The sequence below is a fragment of the Entelurus aequoreus genome, linkage group LG12, assembly GCF_033978785.1.
Source record: "Entelurus aequoreus isolate RoL-2023_Sb linkage group LG12, RoL_Eaeq_v1.1, whole genome shotgun sequence".
NCBI lineage: Eukaryota > Metazoa > Chordata > Actinopteri > Syngnathiformes > Syngnathidae > Entelurus > Entelurus aequoreus.
Genome location: NC_084742.1, coordinates 70,455,931 through 70,483,265, shown reverse-complemented (window position 1 = coordinate 70,483,265; position 27,335 = coordinate 70,455,931). Strand labels below are relative to the sequence as shown.

Sequence of the window (27,335 nt, the reverse complement as noted above, 5' to 3'; positions counted from 1 at the left end):
CAGCGAAGCCGACGGCGTTTCTGGGTGTTGTTGATAAACGGTTTTCGCCTTGCATAGGAGAGTTTTAACTTGCACTTACAGATGTAGCAACCAACTGTAGTTACTGACAGTGGGTTTCTGAAGTGTTCCTGAGCCCATGTGGTGATATCCTTTACACACTGATGTGGCTTGTTGATGCAGTACAGCCTGAGGGATGGAAGGTCACGGGCTTAGCTGCTTACGTGCAGTGATTTCTCCACATTCTCTGAACCCTTTGATGATATTACGGAGCGTAGATGGTGAAATCCCTAAATTCCTTGCAATAGCTGCTTGAGAAAGGTTTTTCTTAAACTGTTCAAATATTTGCTCAGGCATTTGTTGACAAAGTGGTGACCCTCGCCCCATCCTTGTTTGTGAATGACTGAGCATTTCATGGAATCTACTTTTACACCCAATCATGGCACCCACCTGTTCCCAATTTGCCTGTTCACCTGTGGGATGTTCCAAATAAGTGTTTGATGAGCATTCCTCAACTTTATCAGTATTTATTGCCACCTTTCCCAACTTCTTTGTCACGTGTTGCTGCCATCAAATTCTAAAGTTAATGATTATTTGCACACAAAAAAAAGTATATGAGTTTGAACATCAAATATGTTGTCTTTGTAGCATATTCAACTGAATATGGCTTGAAAAGGATTTGCAAATCATTGTATTCCGTTTATATTTACATCTAACACAATTTCCCAACTCATATGGAAACGGGGTTTGTACAATATGAACGTGAGCGGGTCCGAGTGTGGCACTTCTGGAAGGAAAGGAAGCGCGAAGGAGACGAGGCCAGTAAGAGCACTTCAAAAGACAGCCGTGCTGGGCGGGAGTCTATGAGACAAAAAAGGATGAAAAACGCTGCGTAAAAGAAGGATGGAGAAGCTGGATAGAACCCAACCAAGAGAGTTTGCCGTCTAGTCCAAGAAGTCACCAAAAATAGAACCTTCAAACCATCCCAGATTATTTCTCATCAGCTGACTCCAAAACTGCTAAAAAAATGAAGCGTACTGGAAAAAAATGGGAGGAGCACAGTGATGGGCGGAGCTAGTGTCCTCCAATCAGGCCAGATAAGGAGGCCGAGAGTTCTGAGCCCCGTTTGCTCAGTGGGAGAAGGTTTCCCAGACGATGCAGTCAGTAGGTGGGGAGGTCAAAGGTCACATACGACAGAGCGTGGCGTACAGCTGCTCTGACAATCTACCAAAGAGGTGTCAGTGATGCAACTTGGCCTGCAGGGAAAGGAAGACGGAAACTTTAAACAGGTTGCGCATGTTTGATTGGTTGATTTATTAAGGGGCGAGGCAAACTTTGACTTTTTTTTTTTTCCTACCCAGAAATAGTTTTTATCATAGACATCTTATAAGTAGACGCAGCGTTGGCTGCTGTGACGCGAGAAATTCGGCCGCCATCTTGAAGCGGTGATGAGGAGCCGGCGAGCAGCCTACACTGCAAAAACTGAAATTAAGTAAGATTATATATGTCAAATAAGGGTGATATTTGCTTATTTTATGTGTGATAAGATAATTCTTCTCACTAAGCAGATTTTATGTTAGAGTGTTTTACTTGTTTTAAGGGTTTTGGTCCTAAATGATCTCAGTAAGATATTACAGCTTGTTGCTGAGATTTGATGACCTACACTACCGTTCAAAAGTTTGGGGTCACATTGAAATGTCCTTATTTTTGAAGGAAAAGCACTGTACTTTTCAATGAAGATAACTTTAAACTAGTCTTAACTTTAAAGAAATACACTCTATACCAGGGGTCACCAACGCGGTGCCCGCGGGCACCAGGTAGCCCGTAAGGACCAGATGAGTAGCCCGCTGGCCTGTTCTAAAAATAGCTCAAATAGCAGCACTTACCAGTGAGCTGCCTCTATTTTTTAAATTGGATTTATTTACTAGCAAGCTGGTCTCGCTTTGCTCGACATTTTTAATTCTAAGAGAGACAAAACTCAAATAGAATTTGAAAATCCTAGAAAATATTTTAAAGACTTGGTCTTCACTTGTTTAAATAAATTCATTATTTTTTTTACTTAGCTCCTTATAACTTTCAGAAAGACAATTTTAGAGTAAAAATACAACCTTAAAAATGATTTTAGGATTTTTAAACACATATACCTTTTTACCTTTTAAATTCCTTCCTCTTCTTTCCTGACAATTTAAATCAATGTTCAAGTAAATTAATTGATTTTATTGAAAAGAATAATAAATAAATTTTAATTTAAGTCGTCATTTTAGCTTCTGTTTTTTCGACGAAGAATATTTGTGAAATATTTCTTCAAACTTATTATGATTCAAATTTTAAAAAAATATTCTGGCAAATCTAGAAAATCTGTATAATCAAATTCAAATTTTATTTCAAAGTCTTTTGAATTTCTTTTAAAATTTTTGTTCTGGAATATCTAGAAGAAATAATGATTTGTCTTTGTTAGAAATATAGCTTGGTCCAATTTGTTATATATTCTAACAAAGTGTAGATTGGATTTTAACCTATTTAAAACATGTCATCAAAATTGTAAAATTAATCTTAATCAGGAAAAATTACTAATGATGTTCCGTAAATTATTTTTTTAATTTTTTCAAAAAGATTCGAATTAGCTAGTTTTTCTCTTCTTTTTTTCGGTTGAATTTTGAATTTTAAAGAGTCGAAATTGAAGATTAACTATGTTTCAAAATTTAATTGTCATTTTTTTCGTGTATTCTCCTCTTTTAAACCGTTCAATTAAGTGTAAATATCATTAATTATTAATAATAACATAGAGTTAAAGGTAAATTGAGCAAATTGGCTATTTCTGGCAATTTATTTAAGTGTGTATCAAACTGGTAGCCCTTCGCATTAATCACTACCCAAGAAGTAGCTCTTGGTTTCAAAAAGGTTGGTGACCCCTGCTCTATACATTGCTAATGTGGTAAATGACTATTCTAGCTGCAAATGTCTGCTTTTTGGTGCAATATCTACATAGGTGTATAGAGGCCCATTTCCAGCAACTATCACTCCAGTGTTCTAATGGTACAATGTGTTTGCTCATTGGCTCAGAAGGCTAATTGATGATTAGAAACCCTTGTGCAATCATGTTCACACATCTGAAAACAGTTTAGCTCGTTACAGAAGCTACAAAACTGACCTTCCTTTGAGCAGATTGAGTTTCTGGAGCATCACATTTGTGGGGTCAATTAAACGCTCAAAATGGCCAGAAAAAGAGAACTTTCATCTGAAACGCGACAGTCTATTCTTGTTCTTAGAAATGAAGGCTATTCCACTAAATTTTTGGGTGACCCCAAACTTTTGAACGGTAGTGTATATTGAGTAAAACATGCTTGAAACTAGAATATCAACTGTTGCAAAGCTGTGTCATCAACACTCACAAGTATAAAACTACTTTTTTAAAGTAATAATTTCTTATTTCAAGCATGAAAAAAAAAAAATCATGACTTTGACACAATTGTGTCTCATAATTAAAACGGATCACGGCCAAATGGACTTTGATTTTTTATATTCAATGAAACAATAGAAAATGCGTACTCTTATAGTAGTACAGTTGGCACAGTACAGTAAACTGACAGTTAATATTTAAACATTTAACATGTGACATTTCTAACAATTCTGAACAGAAATAGTTCATGAACATTTAGATAAATTCTATAAAATTACAATTTAAAAAATTTGGGCCGGGGGCTAGGCTGTATATATGCGCAGTAATTGACTGAAAGAGCACGCACTTGGTGCGATGATGTCATGTTATCCATGGAAAAATGCATTTTTAGCCCAGCCCATATGGTTTGCCTGAGCGGCTAGGAGACCCCGAGAGTAACAAGTGGTTGCCTTGTTGCCTTTCCATTAAGAACAATAAATTAGTTTTTAGTATAAGTTTGCTGTTTTCAAGAAATGTAATGCCAAGCGCATATCATTATGTCAAGATAATGGCACTAGCATTTACTTAATTTGAAGAATATTTTTCAACATATTGAGCAAAAAGGTTTCTTTTTTTTTTTATACCAATAAAAGTGCACTTGTTATTAGTGAGAATATACTTATTTTAAGGTATTTTTGGGTTCATTGAAGTTAGCTAATTTGACTTGTTTTGGAAAATCTTGACAAGCCAAATTTTCTTGTTCTATTGGCAGATAATTTTGCTTAGTTCAAATAAAATACCCCTCATTTTTGTATTTTTTTTTCTTGTTTTTGAACACTGACTTTTTGCAGTGTATAAGAATATTCTATTACTGTTAAGCAAACTATGAATAATAAAACACGCCAAAACATGTGTCCTTTATCATAGCTACACGTACGACAAAAAAGCGTGTGAAAATCAGTGGTATTCAGTGAGGTAAGATGAATTAAATGTGCTGACAGTTCATGGCTCCTGTCAAATGAATTGCACTGTGTGGAGCGGATCACCACTCCAAGATGGCGGCCCCGCGTCTCGTCAGCGGCAGTAGGCAGTAGCGCTCGATGCTGCGTCTACTTATAAGATGTCTATGGTTTTTATTATTGTGGCATGCAGCGTTCCAATTGGTTTGCTCGCCTATGATGCACACTACTGCCTCCTACAGGACTGGAGTGATGTTACAAGCTGGTGACCTCTTTTGTTGTATACGCTGGCCTGGAAGTGCAAAACATTTTTACATTTCATAAAACATATTAACAAAAGACTAAAAAACGTACATCTACGCAAATCATGATTTGGGACATTCCCTTTACGGTTATTGTACTTGTACAGTAAGTTGTTTCGCTTTTTGGTAATGTCTTATATGAAATAGTACCGGTAAGTTGTTCTGCTTTTAATGAATGTGTTTTCTGAAATTATAAAGTGTTTTGCTTTGTTTTAATGTGTTTTCTAAAATTGTAAGTTGTTTCACCTTTAATGTGTTTTCTGAAATTGTAACTCGTTTCACCTTTAATGTGTTTTCTGAAATTGAAAAGTGTTTTGCTTTTTGTTAACGTGTTTTCTAAAATTGTAAGTTGTTTCACCTTTAATGTGTTTTCTGAAATTGTAACTCGTTTCACCTTTAATGTGTTTTATGAAATTGTAGGTTGTTTCAACTTTTGTTAATGTGTTTTCTGAAATTGTGTGTTGTTTCACCTTTTGTTAATGTGTTTTCTGAAATTATAAGTTGTTTCACCTTTAATGTTTGATTGATTGATTGAGAAGTTTATTGACATCTTAAAGAATTTAATCCAAGTAATGCTTTAAAAAGGCAAACGGATGGCACAAAAAGCCAAAAGGCTTGTTTTCTGAAATTGTAAGTAGTTTTATCTTTTGTTAATGTGTTTTCTGAAATTGTAAGTTGTTTCACCTTTTGTTAATGTGGTTTCTGAAATTGTAAGTTGTTTCTCCTTTTGTTAATGTGGTTTCTGAAATTGTAAGTTGTTTCACCTTTTGTTAATGTGGTTTCTGAAATTGTAAGTTGTTTCACCTTTTGTTAGTGTGGTTTCTGAAATTGTAAGTTGTTTCACCTTTTGTTAATGTGGTTTCTGAAATTGTAAGTTGTTTCATCTTTTGTTAGTGTGGTTTCTGAAATTGTAAGTTGTTTCACCTTTTGTTGATGTGGTTTCTGAAATTGTAAGTTGTTTCACCTTTTGTTGATGTGGTTTCTGAAATTGTAAGTTGTTCCACCTTAAATGTGGTTTCTGAAATTGTAAGTTGTTTCACCTTTTGTTAGTGTGGTTTCTGAAATTGTGAGTTGTTTCACATTTTGTTAATGTGGTTTCTGAAATTGTAAGTTGTTCCACCTTAAATGAGGTTTCTGAAATTGTAAGTTGTTTCATCTTTTGTTAATGTAGTTTCTGAAATTCTAAGTTGTTTAAACTTTTGTTAATGTGTTTTCTGAAATTATAAGTTGTTCCACCTTAAATATGTTTTCTGAAATTGTAAGTGGTTTCACCATTTTGTTAATGTGTTTTCTGAAATTGTAAGTTGTTCCACCTTAAATGTGGTTTCTGAAATTGTAAGTTGTTTCACCTTGTGTGAATGTGGTTTCTAAAACTGTAAGTTGTTTCACCTTTGGTTAATGTGTTTTCCGAAATTGTAAGTTGTTTCACCTTTTGTCAATGTGGTTTCTGAAATTGTAAGTTGTTTCGCCTTCAATGTTTTCTGAAATTGCAAGTTATTTTACTCTTATTGTTAATATGTTTTCTGAAAGTGTAAGTTGCTTCACTTTTAATGTGTTTTCTGAATTTCCAAGTTATTTTACTTTTATTGTTAACATGTTATCTGAAAGTGTAAGTTGTTTTGTATTTTGTTTATTCGTTTTTTCTAATTTGTTTCAACCCATCTGTCCACTTTCTACCGCTTGTCCCTCTCGGGGTCGCGGGGGTGCTGCAGCCTATCCCAGCTGCACCCGGGTAGTAAGCGGGGTACACCCAGGACAAGTCGCCACCTCATCACAGGGCCAACACAGATAGACAACATTCACACTCACATTCACACACTAGGGGCCAATTTAGTGTTGCCAATAGGGATGTCCGATAATGGCTTTTTGCCGATATCCGATATTCCGATATTGTCCAACTCTTTAATTACCGATACCGATATCAACCGATACCGATATCAACCGATACCGATATCAACCGATATATGCAGTCGTGGAATTAACACATTATTATGCCTAATTTGGACAACCAGGTATGGTGAATATAAGGTACTTTTTAAAAAAAAAAAAAAAATAAGATAACTAAATTAAAAACATTTTCTTGAATAAAAAAGAAAGTACAACAATATAAAAACAGTTACATAGAAACTAGTAATTAATGAAAATGAGTAAAATTAACTGTTAAAGGTTAGTACTATTAGTGGAGCAGCAGCACGCACAATCATGTGTGCTTACGGACTGTATCCCTTGCAGACTGTATTGATATATATTGATATATAATGTAGGAACCAGAATATTAATAACAGAAAGAAATGGGGGGAGGGAGGTTTTTTGGGTTGGTGCACTAATTGTAAGTGTATCTTGTGTTTTTTATGTTGATTTAATTAAAAAAAAACAAAAAAACAAAAAAAAACGATACAGATAATAAAAAAAACGATACCGATAATTTCCAATATTACATTTTAACGCATTTATCGGCCGATAATATCGGCAGGCCGATATTATCGGACATCCCTAGTTGCCAATCAACCAATGAAATGTAAAAGTGGTTTGCAATTCCAGGCCATCATAGTTGTGTGGTATGTTGCAAGCATACACACTAATACAACCATTATTATTGTTTACAGCTGTCTCCCTCCAACTTCAGGGTTAATACTCACCCGAAGGACAAATATTCACCACATTTAAAGGAATTCCTACGAGATAACTTGCCTGTTTTTGGGATTCACCATCATTCCCAAATAAGGCGTCTAGCCGGCTCAGTTTGTTGACAGCCTTCCTGTCGTAAGAGCTGGGGCTCCTCCTCTTCCTCCCCTCTGCTTTGCGCCCATAAGTCAGGGCTCCGGAGGAAGAAGGAGGCCGGCTGGAGGCGGGAGACGGCTCCAGGCTTGACGGGTAAGGTTTACTGCTGTTGGCGTGATCGCGACTAAGGAGGATGAGAGGCAGGAATTTGTAGTAAATGACAATCCGTCAGCTCAATTTGTGATACAGCTTCTGTATTAATGTGACCTCCACTCACCTGCTATGGCTGTGGGACCCCTCTCTCGTTAACCAATGGTCACTGTAGCTCCAAAGTCCATTTCCTTCCGGACCGTGTCCCTTTTTCCTTGCTGGGGTGGCAGCTGGCCCCCCTGACCTTTGCTGTGTCGGATGATAGCTGGTCCCGTTTCTCTTATGAGTGTCCACAGTTGGAAAGGAGCAGGAAGGGTTTTTTCTGACGTCAGCCCCCTCTCTCTCTTTGGTTAGGCGACTGGCCCTGTGCGCAGAGTGGCGGGAAACTGCCAGCGTGGAAACGTGGGCATCTCTGAAGGTGACGCCTCCAGGTGCTGACAGAGAAACACCACAGGAGACGGAATTGGACGTGGACGTAAAAGTGTCTGACTTTGGAGAGGGAGGGTGCGCCTGCTGTGAAGTGCCAGAGGGTGAAGCTGAGGGGAGGCTCTCGGCTGCAAGTGGAACCTTTCTGGAACAAGAAACCTTTTTTGGGGTTAAACCGCACATATTAAGTTTGATGTGAGACTGACACAAAACTGAACACTGACCTCCACATTTGTGCATTGAGGTGTTTCTCCACCATGTTCTGGAGCGCCAGCCTCATCTTGTCCCATCGCCTGTCGAACACATAATGGCCTCGTCCCATGAGCCTGCTGCTGAATATGCAGAACTGCTCACAAGAGATGAGCATTAAGGTAAATATGAGGAGTATTGACTTATTAAAAATGTCTAAAAGCTGCAGTATTCACCCCTGAAGGCTTAGGATGGACATTTGAGAAGTGAAAGTCAGGCGGTCTGTCAGCGTCCTCTGGAGTCTCCGCTTCTGCCTCGTCGCTGGAGAGTCGGCCGCCGTCTCCACCTGCTGTCGCTGGACAAGAGTGGGGGGGCGGCTCCGGATTGGAGGCCGGGGCGGGAAAGGAAGCGGTTGTTTGAGGCTGAGGAGTAGAGGCGGCGATGCCTGGAACCCTGCAGTTGGTAAAAAAAATATTTAAAAAAAAGGATAGCAATTAGCGTATTTTTCAGACTACACTGCAAAAAGTCAGTGTTCAAAAAGAAGAACAAAAAATACAAAAATGAGGGGTATTTTATTTGAATTAAGCAAAATTATCTGCCAATAGAACAAGAAAATTTGGCTTGTCAAGACTTTCCAAAACAAGTCAAATTAGCTAACCTCAATTAACCCAAAAATATCTTAGAATAAGTATATTCTCACTAATAACACGTGCACTTTTCTTGTTAGAAAAAAAAAAGAGACCTTTTTGCTCAATATGTTGAAAAATATTGTTAAATGAAGTAAATGCTAGTGCCATTATCTTGACATCATGATATGCGCTCGGCATTACATTTCTTGAAACCAGCAAACTTATACTAAAAACTAATTTATTGTTCTTAATGGAAAGGCAACAAGGCAAGCGCTTGTTACTCTCGGGGTCTCCTAGCCGCTCAGGCAAATCATATGGTCTAAAAATGCATTTTTCCATCGACAATATGACATAATCACGCCAAGTGCGTGCTCTTTCAGTCAATTAGTGCGCATACATACAGCCCGGCCCCCCCAGCCAATTTTTTTTTAATTGTAATTTTGAAGCATTTATCCGAATGTGCATGAACTATTTCTGTTCAAAATTGTTAGAAATGTCACATGTTAAATGTTTAAATATCAACTGTTAGATTACTGTACTGTGCCAACTGTACTACTATATGAGTGCGTATTTTCTATTGTTTCATTGAAAATAAAACAGCAAAGTCCATTTGGCCGTCATCTGTCTTAATTATGAGACAGAATTTTGTCAAAATCATGATTTTTTATTTCATGCTTGAAATAAGAAATGATTACTTCAAAAAAGTAGTTTTATACTTGTGAGTGTTGATGACTTTGATTGATTGATTGAGACTTTTATTAGTAGGTTGCACAGTGAAGTACATATTCCGTACAATTGACCACTAAATGGTAACACCCCAATAAGTTTTTCAACTTGTTTAAGTCGGGGTCCACTTAAATTGATTCATGATACAGATATATACTATCATATATACTATCATCATAATACAGTCATCACACAAGATAATCACATTGAATTATTTACATTATTTACAATCAGGGGTGTGGAGGGAGGGGGGGTGGGGGTGGGGGGTATGGACATCAAGTAGTGGACATAGAGAGAGAGAGAGAGAGAGAGAGAGAGAGAGAGAGAGAGAGAGAGAGAGAGAGATCAGAAGGCATAAGAAAAAGAAAAAGTATCTGCATTTGATTGTTTACATTTGATTATTAGCAATCCGGGGAGGGTGTTAGTTTAGGGTTGTAGCTGCCTGGAGGTGAACTTTTATTGCGGTTTTGAAGGAGGATAGAGATGCCCTTTCTTTTATACCTGTTGGGAGCGCATTCCACATTGATGTGGCATAGAAAGAGAATGAGTTAAGACCTTTGTTAGTTCGGAATCTGGGTTTAACGTGGTTAGTGGAGCTCCCCCTGGTGTTGTGGTTATGGCGGTCATTTACGTTAAGGAAGTAGTTTGACATGTACTTCGGTATCAGGGAGGTCTAGCGGATTTTATAGACTAGGCTCAGTGCAAGTTGTTTAACTCTGTCCTCCACCTTGAGCCAGCCCACTTTAGAGAAATGGGTAGGAGTGAGGTGTGATCTGGGGTGGAGGTCTAGCAGTAACCTGACTAGCTTGTTCTGAGATGTTTGGAGTTTAGATTTGAGGGTTTTGGAGGTGCTAGCTAGGGTACCAGGAGGTGCATGCGTTATGGAAAAAGGGTTGAACGAGAGTTCCCGCCAGAATCCTCAAGGTGCTTTTGTTGACCAGAGAGGAAATTCTGTAGAGAAATCTCGTTCGTTGGCTAACCTTTTTGATTACCTTGGTTGCCATTTTATCACAGGAAAGGTTAGCCTCTAGAATGGAACCTAGGTAGGTGACCTCATCTTTCCTGGTGATGACACTGTCACCTACTTTTATGGTGAAGTCATTGACTCTCTTAAGTTTGATGTGGGACCCAAACAGGATGGATTCTGTTTTACCCAAGTGTATGGATAGCTTGTTGTCAGCGAGCCAGGTGCAAGTTCTACAGAGCTCAGCACTGAGGATTTTCTCCACCTGTGACACAGCTTTGCAACAGTTGATATTCTAGTTTCAAGCATGTTTTACTCAATATAGCTCATCAAATCTCAGCAACAAGCTGTAATATCTTACTGAGATCATTTAGGACCAAAAACCTTAAAACAAGTAAAACACTAACATAAAATCTGCTTAGTGAGAATAATTATTTTATCAGACAGAAAATAAGCAAATATCACCCTTATTTGAGATATTTAATTTTACTCAGATTTCAGTTTTTGCAGTGTATAAGGCGCACTTAAAATCCTTTCATTTTGTCAAAACTCGACAGTGCGCCTTATAACCCGGTGCACCTAATGTACGGAGTAATTTTGGTTGTGCTGACCGACATCCAAGCTATTTTATTTGGTAAATGTTGAAATGATAAATGTGACCAGTAGATGGCAGTCACACATAATAGATACGTGTAGACTACAATATGACTCAAGTAAACATCACCAACATTTTACATGTTCCATTGAAAATATAGAACATTACACACGGTGCTCAAAAATCTATCAAAATATTTTAGTAGGACTTTGGTAAGCTATGAAGCCGCACCGCTTGATGGATTGTACTGTGCTTCAACATAGGAGTATTATTATTATTGTGTGTGTATAAGGCAAGACATATTATTTGGCGTTTTGTTTCGCTATATTATTCAAAAGCAACTTTTCTTATCTTCTGGTACCTGCTGATCTGTATTTGGGATCTGCATAAGTCCTGAAAATTTGCGCGCGTCCACCTTAGTAGTCCGTGTAGTCGATAAGCTTCTTCTTTTTCTCTATTTTCTTGTTATGGGACATTCTTCCTCTGCTGTTGCCATTTCTAATATAAAGTAGTGTAAAGTTCTTACTTATATACCGTAATTTCCGGACTATAAGCCGCACCTGACTATAAGCCGCACCAGCTAAATTTAGGGGAAAATACAGATTGCTCCATATTTAAGCCGCACCCGACTATAAGCCGCAGGGTTTTGATGTGTAATTAGCGTAGTATATAGGGGTTCCTGCTACCACGGAGGGGATTGTCGGGACAGAGATGACTGTTTGGGAACGCAAAGCGTCCCATTTATTAACAATAAATCTTTCAATCATTCAATCAAACTTTCACATCTTTGACATGGCGAACAGCATTCGTGCAGAGTACAAATAATACAACGGTGCAAAGTAATACAAAGTGCTCGCCTGTACGTTATCAAAATAACCAGCCTACCGGTATATGAAAAGTCAGTCTTTAATCATTGTGTCATCGTCTTCCTCCTGCGTACTAAAACCACCGAAATCCTCTTCGTCGGTGTCGGAGAAGAACAGGCCGTAAATAAGCCGCACCCTTGTATAAGCCGCAGGGACCAGGACGAGGGGAAAAAGTAGCGGCTTATAGTCCGGAAATTACGGTATGTCAGTAAACTCGCCATAAAAGCGCTAAAACAATGTTTACGTAATTTACCCAAGGAACTTTAGTTGTTAGAGAGTTCCGGTCAGACGGCTTTTCCCGGGACACATTTCCGGAGTTGTTGTTACTAGCGAGCCACGGATGAGGAGATGCTGCTCCGTTATTGATTGAAGTAAAGTCTGAATGTCATTAAAACAGTTAGCGCCATCTTTTGACACTTCTTCCACGCCCGTCCTTGCACGCTACACCGCTACAACAAAGATGACGGAGAAAAGACGGTGCCGAAGGTGAGCCATGTAAATAAGACCGCCCACAAAACGGCGCATCCAGAAGCGACCGTCAGAAAGCGGCTTGAAGATGATCTGTAAAACATCATCTATGCAACATTTAGACCAAAGAACCACGTGGAAGTGTTTTCAATTTAGAAAAAATTAAATTAAATATGACCCCTTTAATGACCCCTATAATCCGGTGCACCTTTTGTATGCAAATAGACCTGACTAGACCCGCTCATCAGCGGTGCGCCTTATAATCCGGTGCGCCCTATGTTTCGGAAAATACAGTAAATGAAAAAGTGATGAGGTGTATGAAGGGAGGTTGAATGAAGCAGCGACCATGAATAGAAAAAGGAGATGAGTTTACCACAATACCCTCTTCAACTGCTTGTTTGCAGCATCACCTGGTGGCAGAAATGCATGCATGCAGTGTGGTTTTGTCATACCTGGGTATGTGTGCGTTTGCCAGCCTTAGTTTCAGGCTGGACAGGGGTCGTCCATTCGGGCAGGGAGGCTTGCTAGGACTTGCTGTGGCCTCTTGTGACGCCACACTCGGGCTGCAGCTGTCGTTTCCCTCCTTGTCTTTGTCCTTTGCCCCCTCCTTCTCCTTGGTCCTGCCTCTGTGCTCGGCCAGGAGGACGTCAAAATGTTTCTGTCGACCCGGAACGGCTCGGCGGTGGGTTAACGAGTGAGTCTGCGAGGAGGGAGAACAATTTTGTTGTTACTTTGTCTTGTTTTTGAAGGGTAGCCAGACAGTGTTTAGGCATGCTTGGTTTCTTACAGTTTGCAAGTTGAAAGTTTAAAGATGTGTAGTGCAAATATACTTGGAGCAAGATTGCAATGTTTGGTGGATCAGTGGAAATAACTTGTTAATAGGTCTTAAAAATATGCTTTTAATGTCAACATTATTTTTTACTACCAAACATTCTTACTGAGGCCGCTAAAAAGTTCCCAGGTGAATGAGTATAATGGGGAGAAAAGAAAACAAAATTAGACGCATAAAATGACAACAGATACCTAAATATGATTTGCTAATGCACCCAATCCAATGTGTTCGAATTACCCACAAGAGGCATGGAAGACCTTATTCCTGTTCTCATCCCAGCCCAGGCATTTATGATTGAGGGCTGTATAGAAAATACGCTTTGATTGATTGATACTTTGATAAGATTGGCTTTTCAGCTTTCATTCTGTGCTTTGTACAGAGTTTCTAAAAGGATTGTGGACCAATGCACACATGCATGGTTGCACTACCAAGTAGTGATGGGTCATGAAGCGTTTCGACACATTGCAAAACTGTATTGATACTGTGTCACTAAATACTGACATCTGCTGGACATTAAAAATCCCTACAGGCAACCTATGGACCGACTAAACTGACACAGATTTTATGACCTAGTATATACAATAATATAAACCAAGTCATTGTATTTCATTTAGGATTATTTCATATCTTAACTTAAATAAAAATATATTTTTATCTTTTTTAGATAGTCAATAAATAATGTGAACATGTATCGTGACTAGGATGGTAGAAGGTGGGGATTGAACCCCAGTAACCAGCAACCCTCCGATTGCTGGCACGGCCACTCTACCAACTTCGCCACGCCGTCATTCCTGTAACTTTCTCTAGTAACAGCATTCCATGATTAATATCAATAAATTAACATTAATAATAAATGACAGAAAAATAAGCACACGTATGACTGAGGAGTCATAGTGTAACTTTGTGTGGTGTTTGAGTTGTCCGACTTTTTGTGTGGCCATAAACGCACCAGTGGCTTAGTGGTATGCGTGTTGTTGACGAACATCGTTAGGGCCGCTTGTTGTCACTGTCACTCAAAGTTGCATTTCAAAATGACACAGAATAAATGTGTTTATTTTGTTTAGAATTCAGATGGGTTTGATTTGGTGCGCGGCATATATTTGCTGTGCGCAGAGGACGCTTGAGCAGTGCGCAATTGCGCAGGCGCGCACCTTAGAGGGAACGTTGCTCACAGGGCACAGAGAAGGCGTCAGTGCGATACAGTTCGTGTATCGGTCACGTGACCAAAGCAGCTCATGATCGGTCACGTGACCTTTCTAAAAGCGGTACGCGCACCGACACAGGGTATCGCTCTATGAGCTCGACGCATGCGCCGATGCATCTGTGTTGCCGGACCCATCACTACTACCAAGAAATTAGTGTTTCCCACACAAGGGCGATATATTTGTGGCGTGTATCAAGATGATGCCATCATGCAATGTGAGCACCCTTTGGGAAAAAAAAAAAGAGGAAATCTACCGGCACGTAGTGCTGCCACGCAAGCCCCGAAAATAACTTTGAAAATCAGGACTACATTTCTTGCAATTGGGTTCATTTCTACATGGTATTTTTACTATTAGATTTATTCTCATCTACCAAACTCTTTAGCTTTGTTTTAGTAAATAATTTACTAACATTATCATCATTGAAAATGTAATGTAAAATTGTATAAAATGCATGCAAAAAACTCAAAAACATTTTCCTGTAGCCATCCTGTAGCCACGCCCACTCGGGTAATATACTTCCGGTGTTGTGACCTCTGTTTATACCTGTCACATGTTAAATATACCTTCTCGTTGGCTAGTAATAAATGCTCTAGAACAGGGGTGCCCACATCTTTTTAGCAGGAGATCTACTTATCAAAAAACCAAGTTGAGGTGATCTACCTCATATGTATGCTCAATACCAGAGTAGAGCGGAATATTCCCTTGGTCAGGAAAAAACACATGGAGGCTATTTCATAATAATAATAATAATAATGGATTATAGATTTATATCCCTACAGGTCTGTTTCACAGGTTTCCCTGGTCTTCAGGGGAGTTTATTAAGGTGTCTGTCACATATGTATAGGTAATCTACCCTATAATGTACCCCTATACATATGTGACAGCCACAGACGCTTCAATAAACTTCCCTGAAGATATATATATATATATATATATATATATATATATATATATATATATATATATATATATATATATATAAAATATACACACACATTATATATACATATATACATATATATATACATATATATATATATATATATATATATATATATATATATATATATATATATATATATATATATATATATATATATACATACATACATATACATACATACATACATATATATATATATATATATATATATATATATATATATATATATATATATACACACACACACACATATATATACAGTATATATATATATATATATACACACACACATATATATACCGTATACACTATTTATTGTATATACACACACATATATATACATATACATACACTATAGATATATATATTAGGGATGTGGGAAAAAATCGATTCGAATTCGAATCGTGATTCTCACGTTGTGCGATTCAGAATCGATTCTCATTTTTAAAAAATCTATTTTTATTTATTCAAATTTTTTTAATTTATTATTATTGTATTTTATTTTTTAATTAATCAATCCAACAAAACAATACACAGCAATACCATAACAATGCAATCCAATTCCAAAACCCGAGCCAGCAACACTCAGAACTGCAATAAACAGAGCAATTGAGAGGAGACACAAACACCACACAGAACAATCTAAAAGTAGTGAAACAAAAATGAATATTATCAACAACAGTATCACTATTAGTTACAATTTTAACATAGCAGTGATTAAAAATCCCTCATTGACATTCTCATTAGACATTTATAAAAAAGAACAATAGTGTCACAGTGGCTTACACTTGCATCGCATCTCATAAGCTTAACAACACACTGTGTCCAATATTTTCACAAAGATAAAATAAGTCATATTTTTGGTTCATTCAATAGTTAAAACAAATGTACATTATTGCAATCAGTTGATAAAACATTGTTCTTTACAATTATAAAAACTTTTTACAAACATCTACTACTCTGCTTGCATGTCAGCAGACTGGGGTAGATCCTGCTGAAATCTATGTATTCCATGAATAGACAATCCTTTTGAATCGGGAAAATATCGTTTTTGACACGAGAATCGTGTTGAATTGAAAAAAAAAAATCGATTTTGAATCGAATCGTGACCCCAAGAATCGATATTGAATCGAATCGTGGGACACCCGAAGATTCACATTGGCAGATAATTTTGCTTAGTTCAAATAAAATACCCCTAATTTTTTCTTTTTTTTTTTCTTGTTTTTGAACACTGACTTTTTGCAGTGTAGCTGTCTGCTGTTGTTTTGCACGCACCAATACTCCATCGGTGTTGGCGCTAGGTCCCAGGGACCCCATCAAGTTATACATTTTTGGGGTCCCACTTTTTGTACCGTATTGAAAACAAATGATAAATGTATGCATTATCCTGTTTTAGCTCATATTTTATATTGTGTTTTGGAAAAAGGTTGTCATAAATAGGGATGTCCGATAATGGCTTTTTGCCGATATCCGATATTCCGATATTGTCCAACTCTTTAATTACCGATACCGATATCAACCGATACCGATATCAACCGATATATACAGTCGTGGAATTAACACATTATTATGTCTAATTTGGACAACCAGGTATGGTGAAGATAAGGTACTTTTAAAAAAAAATTATAAAATAAAATAAGATAAATAAATTAAAAACATTTTCTTGAATAAAAAAGAAAGTAAAACAATATAAAAACAGTTACAAAGAAACTAGTAATGAATGAAAATGAGTAACATTAACTGTTAAAGGTTAGTACTATTAGTGGAGCAGCAGCACGCACAATCATGTGTGCTTACGGACTGTATCCCTTGCAGACTGTATTGATATATATTGATATATAATGTAGGAAGCAGAATATTAATAACAGAAAGAAACAACCCTTTTGTGTGAATGAGGAGGGAGGTTTTTTGGGTTGGTGCACTAATTGTAAGTGTATCTTGTGTTTTTTATGTTGATTTAATTAAAAAAACAAAAACAAAAAAAAAAACAAAAAAAAACGATACCGATAATAAAAAAAAACGATACCGATAATTTCCGATATTACATTTTAACGCATTTATCGGCCGATAATATCGGCAGGCCGATATTATCGGACATCCCTAGTCATAAACGTTACTTAATTCATCAAAAAAATAATACAAAAGAAAAATGTTGATGCATATGCATAAATGTATTCAGTTATGAACATTCATCCACTTTCTTCTTTCCTTCATGGATCTAAATATTACCGCTGCCGTTATTTTTTTCTATATTTTTAATTGTAATATTTTCAGAATGTGTTTGTCCTATTTTTGGCCCAAATAAGACAAAGAAAACAATCTGAAGTTGTCTTTATTTTTTTGTTTTAATGCCATGATTTTAATAGTCCGGCCCGCGTCTGCACAGATCTTCCTCCATGTGGACCCTGGGCTAAAATGAGTTTGACACCCTTGGACTAGAGCTACAAGAGTCTGTTGAGTCAAACCTCAAAATTAGAGATGTCCGATAATATCGGGCTGCCGATATTATTGGCCGATAAATGCTTTAAAATGTAATATCGGAAATTATCGGTATCGGTTTCAAAAAGTAAAATGTATGACTTTTTAAAACGCCGCTGTGTACATGGACGTAGGGAGAAGTACAGAGCGCCAATAAACCTTAAAGGCACTGCCTTTGCGTGCCGGCCCAGTCACATAATATCTACGGCTTTTCACACACACAAGTGAATGCAAGGCATTCTTGGTCAACAGCCATACAGGTCACACTGAGGGTGACCGTATAAACAACTTTAACACTGTTACAAATATGCGCCACACTGTGAACCCACACCAAACAAGAATGACAAACACATTTCGGGAGAACATCCGCACCGTAACACAACATACACACAACAAAACAAATACCCAGAACCCCTTGCAGCACTAACTCTTCTGGGACGCTACAATATACACCCCCCGCTGCCCCCAACACCTCAACCTCCTCATGCTCTCTCAGGGATGAATTAGAGCATGTCCCAAATTCCAAGCTGCTGTTTTGAGGCATGCTAAAAAAAATAATGCACTTTGTGACTTCAATAATAAATATGGCAGTGCCATGTTGGCATTTTTTTCCATAACTTGAGTTGATTTATTTTGGAAAACCTTGTTACATTGTTTAATGCATCCAGCGGGGCATCACAACAAAATTAGGCATAATAATGTGTTAATTCCACGACTGTACATATCGGTATCGGTTGATATCGGAATCGGTAATTAAGAGTTGGACAATATCGGAATATCGGCAAAAAAGCCATTATCGGTCATCTCTACTCAAAATCTGTTTTGTGGAACATGATTGCCACATACATCACCGGCAAGGCGAATGTTAAAAGATAAACAATGTTGCATTTTTTAATGTACGATGCTCTGGAAATGAAGAAAAATAGTAAATGATAGAATCCTCACACATTCAACATTCTGAAATTAAAAGTGCATAACATGTGAAAAATTAAATAAGTACCTGTATTTTTTCGGACTATAAGTCGCAGTTTTTTTCATAGTTTGGCGGGGGGTGCGACTTATACTCTGGAGCGACTTATGTGTGAAATTATTAACAAATTACCGTAAAATATAAAATAATATTATTTAGCTCATTCACGTAAGAGACTAGACCAGACCAGACCTGGACAAATTAAGGCCCGGGGGCCACATGCGGCCCGTTGAGCTTTTCAATCTGGCCCGCCAGACATTCCCAAATAATTTTTTTCTAGATCTTTAAGATGGAAAGTGTAGCTGCCATTATGATGTGCAGTCATGTTTTCTTTAGAGTGTCCGCCCTGAGATCGGTAGGTTGGAGTTCAAATCCCAGCCGAGTCATACCAAAGACTATAAAAATGGGACCCATAACCTCCCTGCTTGGCACTCAGCAACAAAGGGTTGGAGTTGGGGGTTAAATCACCAAAATGATTCCCGGGCGCGGCGCCGCTGCTGCCCACTGCTCTCCAAGGGGATGGGTCAAATGCAGAGGACAAATTTCACCACATCTAGTGTGTGTGTGACAATCATTGGTACTTTAATCTTAATCTTAATGACCGTAAGTCTTCAACTATACAAAGTATTTCAATGGTTGGTATCTGCGCTTATGGATGATATACCAGTTACTATGGCAATCTAATTAGTTACTATGGTCATCTAATTAGTTACTATGGTAATCTACGTCACAGCAGCTCAGACTAGGCACCAAGCAGTGTGGGCGGGAAGTGTTTCCACAGACGCAGAAGGAGATTTTCACAACAAAGTTCTAAAGCTTAGTGATATATAGAATAGAATAGAATAGAAAGTACTTTATTGATCCCTGGGGGGTATTCAGCAAATATCAGATTGTAGGTGGGTTTATTCTGTACCCTTCGCGTTCATATCTCACTGTTTGTTGCATTTTTGTTGCGTTTCACTTGATTGTAAAATATGTCGATCGAAAGGGGGTGTGACATACATATTTTGTCAATATTCAATGTTTTATCGTTAATAGAAAAATGTAAAATTCCATTACGTTTTTTAAGGCGGTCTGTCATAACGTTTTTAGCATTCAATCAGACATTATTGTATTAGTGTTCCTAAAAATAGATATACCGGCCCCCAGACACATTTTTTTCTCTAAATGTGGCCCCCGAGTCAAAATAATTGCCCAGGCCTGGACTAGACGTATAAGATTTCATGGGATTTAGCGATTAGGAGTGACGGATTGTTTGGTAAACGTATAGCATGCTCTATATGTTATAGTTATTTAAATGACTCTTACCATAATATGTTACGTTAACATACCAGTTGGTTATTTATGCCTCATATAACGTACACTTATTCAGCCTGTTGTTCACTATTCTTTATTTATTTGAAATTGCCTTTCAAATGTCTATTCTTGCTGTTGGCTTTTATCAAATACATTTCCCCCCAAAATGCGACTTATATATGTTTTTTTCCTTCTTTATTATGCATTTCCGGCCTATGCGACTTATACTCCGGAGCGACTTATAGTCCGAAAAATACGGTATATATTATTAATGTTGTCAATGCAAATCTTTATGTATCTAGAAAGGGTGGTCCTCAAGAGGTAGGCATTTTTCGGAAGTCTCAAGAAGGTCGGAAATACGACAGTGTGTGTGTGACAATCATTGGTACTTTAACTTAAGTAAGAAGGACAAAAACAGGATTTCCCTGCAAAAAATCGCAATGTTTGACATTTATTCCTAAATGGATGAAAAAAGGGAACTTTTGTCATGGATTGGCAACAGGTTGGTGCTTGAACAATGGGTAATTCCATCTACTCATTGTTATTTTTGGTGATACTAAACACTGGTATCATATGTGTGTATTTTGTATCTGCTGATGTAGTTATGTCGTACATATACGTCAAAATGCCAAATATCGGTCCAGCTCTACTCCAAAGGACTAAAGAAGTTTTCACTCACAATATATACATAGTATGTACCGTATTTTTCGGACTATAAATCGCAGTTTTTTTCATAGTTTGGCCGGGGGTGCGACTTATACTCAGGAGCGACTTATGTGTGAAATTATTAGCGTAAAATATCAAATAATATTATTGATCTCATTCACGTAAGAGACTAGACGTATAAGATTTCATGGGATTTAGCGATTAGGAGTGACAGATTGTTTGGTAAACGTATAGCATGTTCTATATGTTATAGTTATTTGAATGACTCTTACCATAATATGTTACGTTAACATACCAGTTGGTTATTTATGCCTCATATAACGTACACTTATTCAGCCTGTTGTTCACTATTCTTTATTTATTTTTAATTTATTTTATTTATTTATTTATTTATATTTATTTATATATTTTTTTTAAAAATAAATTTATTTTAAATTGCCTTTCAAATGTCTATTCTTGGTGTTGGCTTTTATCAAATACATTTCCCCCAAAAATGCGACTTATACTCCAGTGCGACTTATATATGTTTTTTCCCTTCTTTATTATGCATTTTCGTCCGGTGCGACTTATACTCCGGAAAATATGGTATGACTGGTGTGCTGAAAACAAAAATGGCGAACCAACTATAAATCTAATGCAACCCTGTGGGCTACAAGAAGGGGTTATAGCGTGTGGGTGCGCTGCTCCTTTAAGAGCGGCTGTGCAAGTGGAGCGAGAAAGCAAGTGTCTGAGTGAGTGAAGACCAGAGTCGGTGAGCTAGTGCAAAGTGTGCAGATCATAAAAAAAAAAGGCTCCAAATCCTGGCTTGTATAGAAATAGAAACAGCAAGTGTTGAGAGTGTACGGCTGTACCTTGCAGGTGAGGGAGCGCGTGCACGGCTGTTGGGTCTCAGGGTCCTGGACGCCGCAGTGCTTGTTGGGGTCAAATACTCTCCCTGTTAAATTACACACAATTAAAGTCCATGCTGGGTGAAAAAAAAATCCAAACTTCAGATGCGTTGCTATGTTTTATACACCCTGTTTCAACAAGTATTAGCTTAAAAAAGACACCAGAGAGGACTGTGATTTCCCTACGCCAATACCAACAGCAAATGAAAAGTAAATAATTGTGGGGGGATGAAATCGTGACTCAGGATCAGGGAGAGTGGAGCGAGAGGATAAATGTGGAGAGATGCTCACTCTGTGATATCACATGAAGAAAAAGATGGAGGGAAAGGGACGGAGTGTAAAAAAAGGCCATCTTGTTCAGACTGGATGTTCTGCAAAGCTTCCTGAGATAAGAATTAGTGCATTTTTAAAGATTCCTTTGCCGTAGAGCAGACCTGGGCAAATTAAGGCCCGGGAGGCCTCCTGCGGCCCGTTAAGTTTTTCAATCTGGCCTGCCGGATATTCCCAAATAGATTTTTTTTAGATCTTTAAGATGGAAAGTGTAGCTGTCATTATGATGTGCAGTGATGTTTTCTAATTACCATAAGTCTTGAACTACACAAAGTATTTCAATGGTTGGAATCTGCGCTTTTGCATGATATACTAGTTACTATGGTCATTTAATTAGTTACTATGGTAATGTAATTAGTTACTATGGTAATCTAAATCACAGCAGTTTAGACGAGGCACCAAGCAGTGGCCATGGATGAAGTGCTGGCTGTCCAGAGTCGGGACCCGGGGTGGACCGCTCGCCTGTGCATCGGTTGGGGACATCTCTGCGCTGCTGACCTGTCTCCGCTTGGGATGGTCTCCTGCTGGCCCCACTATGGACTGGACTCTCACTATTATGTTAGATCCACTATGGACTGGACTCTCACTATTATGTTAGATCCACTATGGACTGGACTTTCACAATATTATGCTAGATCCACTATGGACTGGACTCTCACAATATTATGTTAGATCCACTATGGACTGGACTCTCACACTATTATGTTAGATCCACTATGGACTGGACTCTCTCACTATTATGTTAGATCCACTATGGACTGGACTCTCACACTATTATGTAAGATCCACTATGGACTGGACTCTCACAATATTATGTTAGATCCACTATGGACTGGACTCTCACAATATTATGCTAGATCCACTATGGACTGGACTCTCACAATATTATGTTAGATCCACTATGGACTGGACTCTCACTATTATGTTAGATCCACTATGGACTGGACTCTCACTATTATGTTAGATCCACTATGGACTGGACTTTCACAATATTATGCTAGATCCACTATGGACTGGACTCTCACAATATTATGTTAGATCCACTATGGACTGGACTCTCACACTATTATGTTAGATCCACTATGGACTGGACTCTCTCACTATTATGTTAGATCCACTATGGACTGGACTCTCACACTATTATGTAAGATCCACTATGGACTGGACTCTCACAATATTATGTTAGATCCACTATGGACTGGACTCTCACAATATTATGCTAGATCCACTATGGACTGGACTCTCACAATATTATGTTAGATCCACTATGGACTGGACTCTCACTATTATGTTAGATCCACTATGGACTGGACTTTCACAATATTATGCTAGATCCACTATGGACTGGACTCTCACTATTATGCTAGATCCACTATGGACTGGACTCTCACTATTATGTTAGATCCACTATGGACTGGACTCTCACTATCATGTTAGATCCACTATGGACTGGACTTTCACAATATTATGCTAGATCCACTATGGACTGGACTCTCACTATTATGTTAGATCCACTATGGACTGGACTCTCACTATTATGTTAGATCCACTATGGACTGGACTCTCACTATTATGTTAGATCCACTATGGACTGGACTCTCACAATATTATGTTAGATCCACTATGGACTGGACTCTCACAATATTATGCTAGATCCACTATGGACTGGAATCTCACTATTATGTTAGATCCACTATGGACTGGACTCTCACTATTATGTTAGATCCACTATGGACTGGACTCTCACTATTATGTTAGATCCACTATGGACTGGACTCTCACTATTATGTTAGATCCACTATGGACTGGACTTTCACAATATTATGCTAGATCCACTATGGACTGGAATCTCACTATTATGTTAGATCCACTATGGACTGGACTCTCACTATTATGTTAGATCCACTATGGACTGGACTCTCACTATTATGTTAGATCCACTATGGACTGGACTCTCACTATTATGTTAGATCCACTATGGACTGGACTTTCACAATATTATGCTGGATCCACTATGGACTGGAATCTCACTATTATGTTAGATCCACTATGGACTGGACTCTCACTATTAGGTTACATCCACTATGGACTGGACTCTCACTATTATGTTAGATCCACTATGGACTGGACTCTCACTATTATGTTAGATCCACTATGGACTGGACTTTCACAATATTATGTTAGATCCACTATGGACTGGACTTTCACAATATGTTAGACACACTCGACGTCCATTGCATCCGGTCTCCCCTAGAGAAGGGGGGTCACCCACATCTGCGGTCCTCTCCAAGGTTTCTCATAGTCATTCACATCGACGTCCCACTGGGTTGTGAGTTTTTCCTTGCCCTTATGTGGGCTCTGAACCGAGGATGTTGTTGTGGCTTGTGCAGCCCTTTGAGACACTTGTGATTTAGGGCTATATAAATAAACACTAGGGCTATATAAATAAACATTGATTGATTGATTGATTTTTTGAAATTTTTTTATATTTTATTTTTTTATTGATTTTCTTTATTATTTTTAGATTTATTTATTTAAAAAAAAAAAAATTAAAAATTATTTTATTTTATTTGTTTTATTATATATATATATATTTTTTTTTTGATTGATTGATTGATTGAAATAAACATTGATTGATTGATGGAAGCAGTGTGGGTGGGGAGTGTTTCCACAGAGTGTCAGCCTGAAATGCGGGTGTCAGGGACAGACGATGAAGGAGATTTTTACAACAAAGTTCTAAAGCTTAGTGATCTATCAGATCGTAAATGTTTGTTTTTTTTACCCTTTGCGTTCATATTTCGCTGTGTTTGTTGCGTTTCGCTTGATTATAAAATATGTCGATCAAGAGGGGGTGTGACGTTCATATGTTGTCAGTATTCAGTGTTTTATCCTTCATAGTTAATATTGTAAATCCCACATTCTTTATTTTCATGTACATTCTGGGTGTCTCATTCAGTCCATTTAAGGCAGTCCGACATTATGTTTTTAGCATTCAATCAGACATCCTTGTGAGGTTTTGTATTAGTGCCCCTAAAAATAGATATACCGGCCCCCAGACACATTTTTTTCTCCAAATTTGGCCCCCCGAGTGAAAATTGCCCAGGCCTGCCGTAGAGAATGATTGCAATTAATAAGCCACCAAGCTCACCTGACAGTATTTTGTGCGACCGGGAAGAAGTCTTTGCTCCATTTTGGTTCTTCTTATCCAGAGGTGACGACAGCAGAGAGAGCGGCCGCTGCGACGGGGAAGGAGCGGGGGAGGGTTTCCTGTCCAGCGGCGAGGGGGAAGGCGACGTCGGCGGCCGCCTGTCAAGGGGAGAGCGCGTCGAGCCGGGGCGCCCGTCCTGGGGGGACGGTGACGCGGAGGAGCGCGGCGTGGTCGGCCCGCCGCCGGCTCGACCGTTAATTAGTTTGGCCGGGGAAGTGAGCGGAGGTTGTTTGTGGGGGGACGCGGAGGGCGAAGGAGACGGGCTGAGGCGGACTTGGGAGTCGGTTCGGCTGCTGAGGCAGGGTATCTTTTCCAAGCTGACGACTGGAAGGGATACACTGCAGGGGAAGAGAGGGCGACTCAATGCAGTACAAAAATACACAATGAGGAAGAAATTATACAGTATTTCTAATGATATGGCGGCACATGACTAAAACCTTACGCATATCAACATGTGGAGAAAAATGATGGGCTGTATTAAAGGAGAACTTCACTTTTTAGACATGTTGCCTATCATTCATGGACCCGAACTTGCAGAAAAAATCCCAGATCCACGGACAACTGGTAAAATATGGAGGGATTGTTGGTGAGAAATCCCAATTCTATGTTTTTAAATGAAGAAGAAGTGTTGGGGGGGGGGGGTGTATTGTAGCGTCCCGGAAGAAGTAGTGCTGCAAGGGGTTCTGGGTATTTGTTCTGTTGTGTGTATGTTGTGTTACGGTGCGGATGTTCTCCCGAAATGTGTTTGTCATTCTTGTTTGGTGTGGGTTCACATATTTGTAACAGTGTTAAAGTTGTTTATACGGTCACCCTCAGTGTGACCTGTATGGCTGTTGACCAAGTATGCCTTGCATTCACTTGTGTGTGTGAAAAGCCGTAGATATTATGTGACTGGGCCGGCACGCAAAGGCAGTGCCTTTAAGGTTTATTGGCGCTCTGTACTTCTCCCTACGTCCGTGTACACAGCGGCGTTTTAAAAAGTCATACATTTTACTTTTTGAAACCGATACCGATAATTTTGAAACCGATACAGATCATTTCCGATATTACATTTTAAAGCATTTATCGGCTGATAATATCGGCAGTCCGATATTGTCGGACATCTCTAATTACAACATGTATATAAAACAACAATGAAGTGTTTGGATTTTTTTAGATCGCTTTGTAGGCAGAATAGAGCGTAATTAATAGCTGACTTTTGCTAATGTTTACTGTATTTTTCGGATTATAAATCGCAGTTTTTTTCATAGTTTGGCCGTGGGTGCGACATATACTCCGGAGCGACTTATGTGTGAAATTATTAACACATTACCGTAAAATATCAAATAATATTATTTAGCTCATTCGCGTAAGAGACGAAGCAAATGTCAGCAATCGTCACACACACACGTCAACCAATAAGAATTCGGCCGGGGAGGGTCATGGCAGACGCCGGGGACGGCGTGGCGAAGTTGGTAGAGTGGCTGTGCCAGCAATCGGAGTGTTGCTGGTTACTGGGGTTCAATCCCCACCTTCTACCTTCCTAGTCACGTCCGTTGTGTCCTTGGGCAAGACACTTCACCCTTTGCCTCTAATGGCTGCTGGTTAGCGCCTTGCATGGCAGCTCCCTCCATCAGTGTGTGAATGGGTGAATGTGGAAATAGTGTCAAAGCGCTTTGAGTACCTTGAAGGTAGAAAAGCGCTATACAAGTATAACCCATTTATTTATTTATTTATCATTGTGGGTCATGGTATGCTAACTGCTATATGCTATACGCTACTGTCGTAGCTATTAAAATGGTTCACATCAACATTGGCGGTAGCTTATACAAACTGAGAAGGGCTGAACTAAAATGGCACTGAAAAGGAAATCATATACTGCAGATTACAAGCTTTACTTAGTGAAATATGCAGCAGAGTACGGCAATCGAACAGCAGAAAGAAAGGACATACCAGAGGCGACACCGGGGAGGAAGATTTCATCGGATTCAGCGATTGGGAGTGACGGATTGTTTGGTAAACGTATAGCATGTTCTATATGTTATAGTTATTTGAATGACTCTTGCCATAATATGTTACGTTAACATACCAGTTGGTTATTTATGCCTCATATAACGTACACTTATTCAGCCTGTTGTTCACTATTCTTTATTTATTTTTAATTTATTTT

At 38.5% G+C, this 27,335-nt stretch overlaps 1 protein-coding gene across 4 annotated transcripts in view; it reads right to left on the bottom strand.

The window, feature by feature from the left end:
* Positions 1 to 704: 704 nt before the first annotated feature.
* atxn7l1 (ataxin 7-like 1) overlaps positions 705 to 27,335 on the bottom strand; it is a 56,524-nt gene continuing 29,893 nt past the window's right edge. For all 4 annotated transcript variants that reach the window (XM_062066584.1, XM_062066586.1, XM_062066585.1 and 1 more), the window contains 8 exons: positions 25,127 to 25,524; positions 21,613 to 21,695; positions 12,824 to 13,071; positions 8,360 to 8,576; positions 8,159 to 8,280; positions 7,636 to 8,079; positions 7,329 to 7,542; positions 705 to 1,253 (listed from right to left, as the gene is read on the bottom strand). In XM_062066584.1, coding sequence (XP_061922568.1) covers positions 1,236 to 1,253; positions 7,329 to 7,542; positions 7,636 to 8,079; positions 8,159 to 8,280; positions 8,360 to 8,576; positions 12,824 to 13,071; positions 21,613 to 21,695; positions 25,127 to 25,524 — 1,744 coding nt within the window. In that variant the 3' untranslated portion in view covers positions 705 to 1,235. The remainder of the gene's footprint in view (positions 1,254 to 7,328; positions 7,543 to 7,635; positions 8,080 to 8,158; positions 8,281 to 8,359; positions 8,577 to 12,823; positions 13,072 to 21,612; positions 21,696 to 25,126; positions 25,525 to 27,335) is intronic.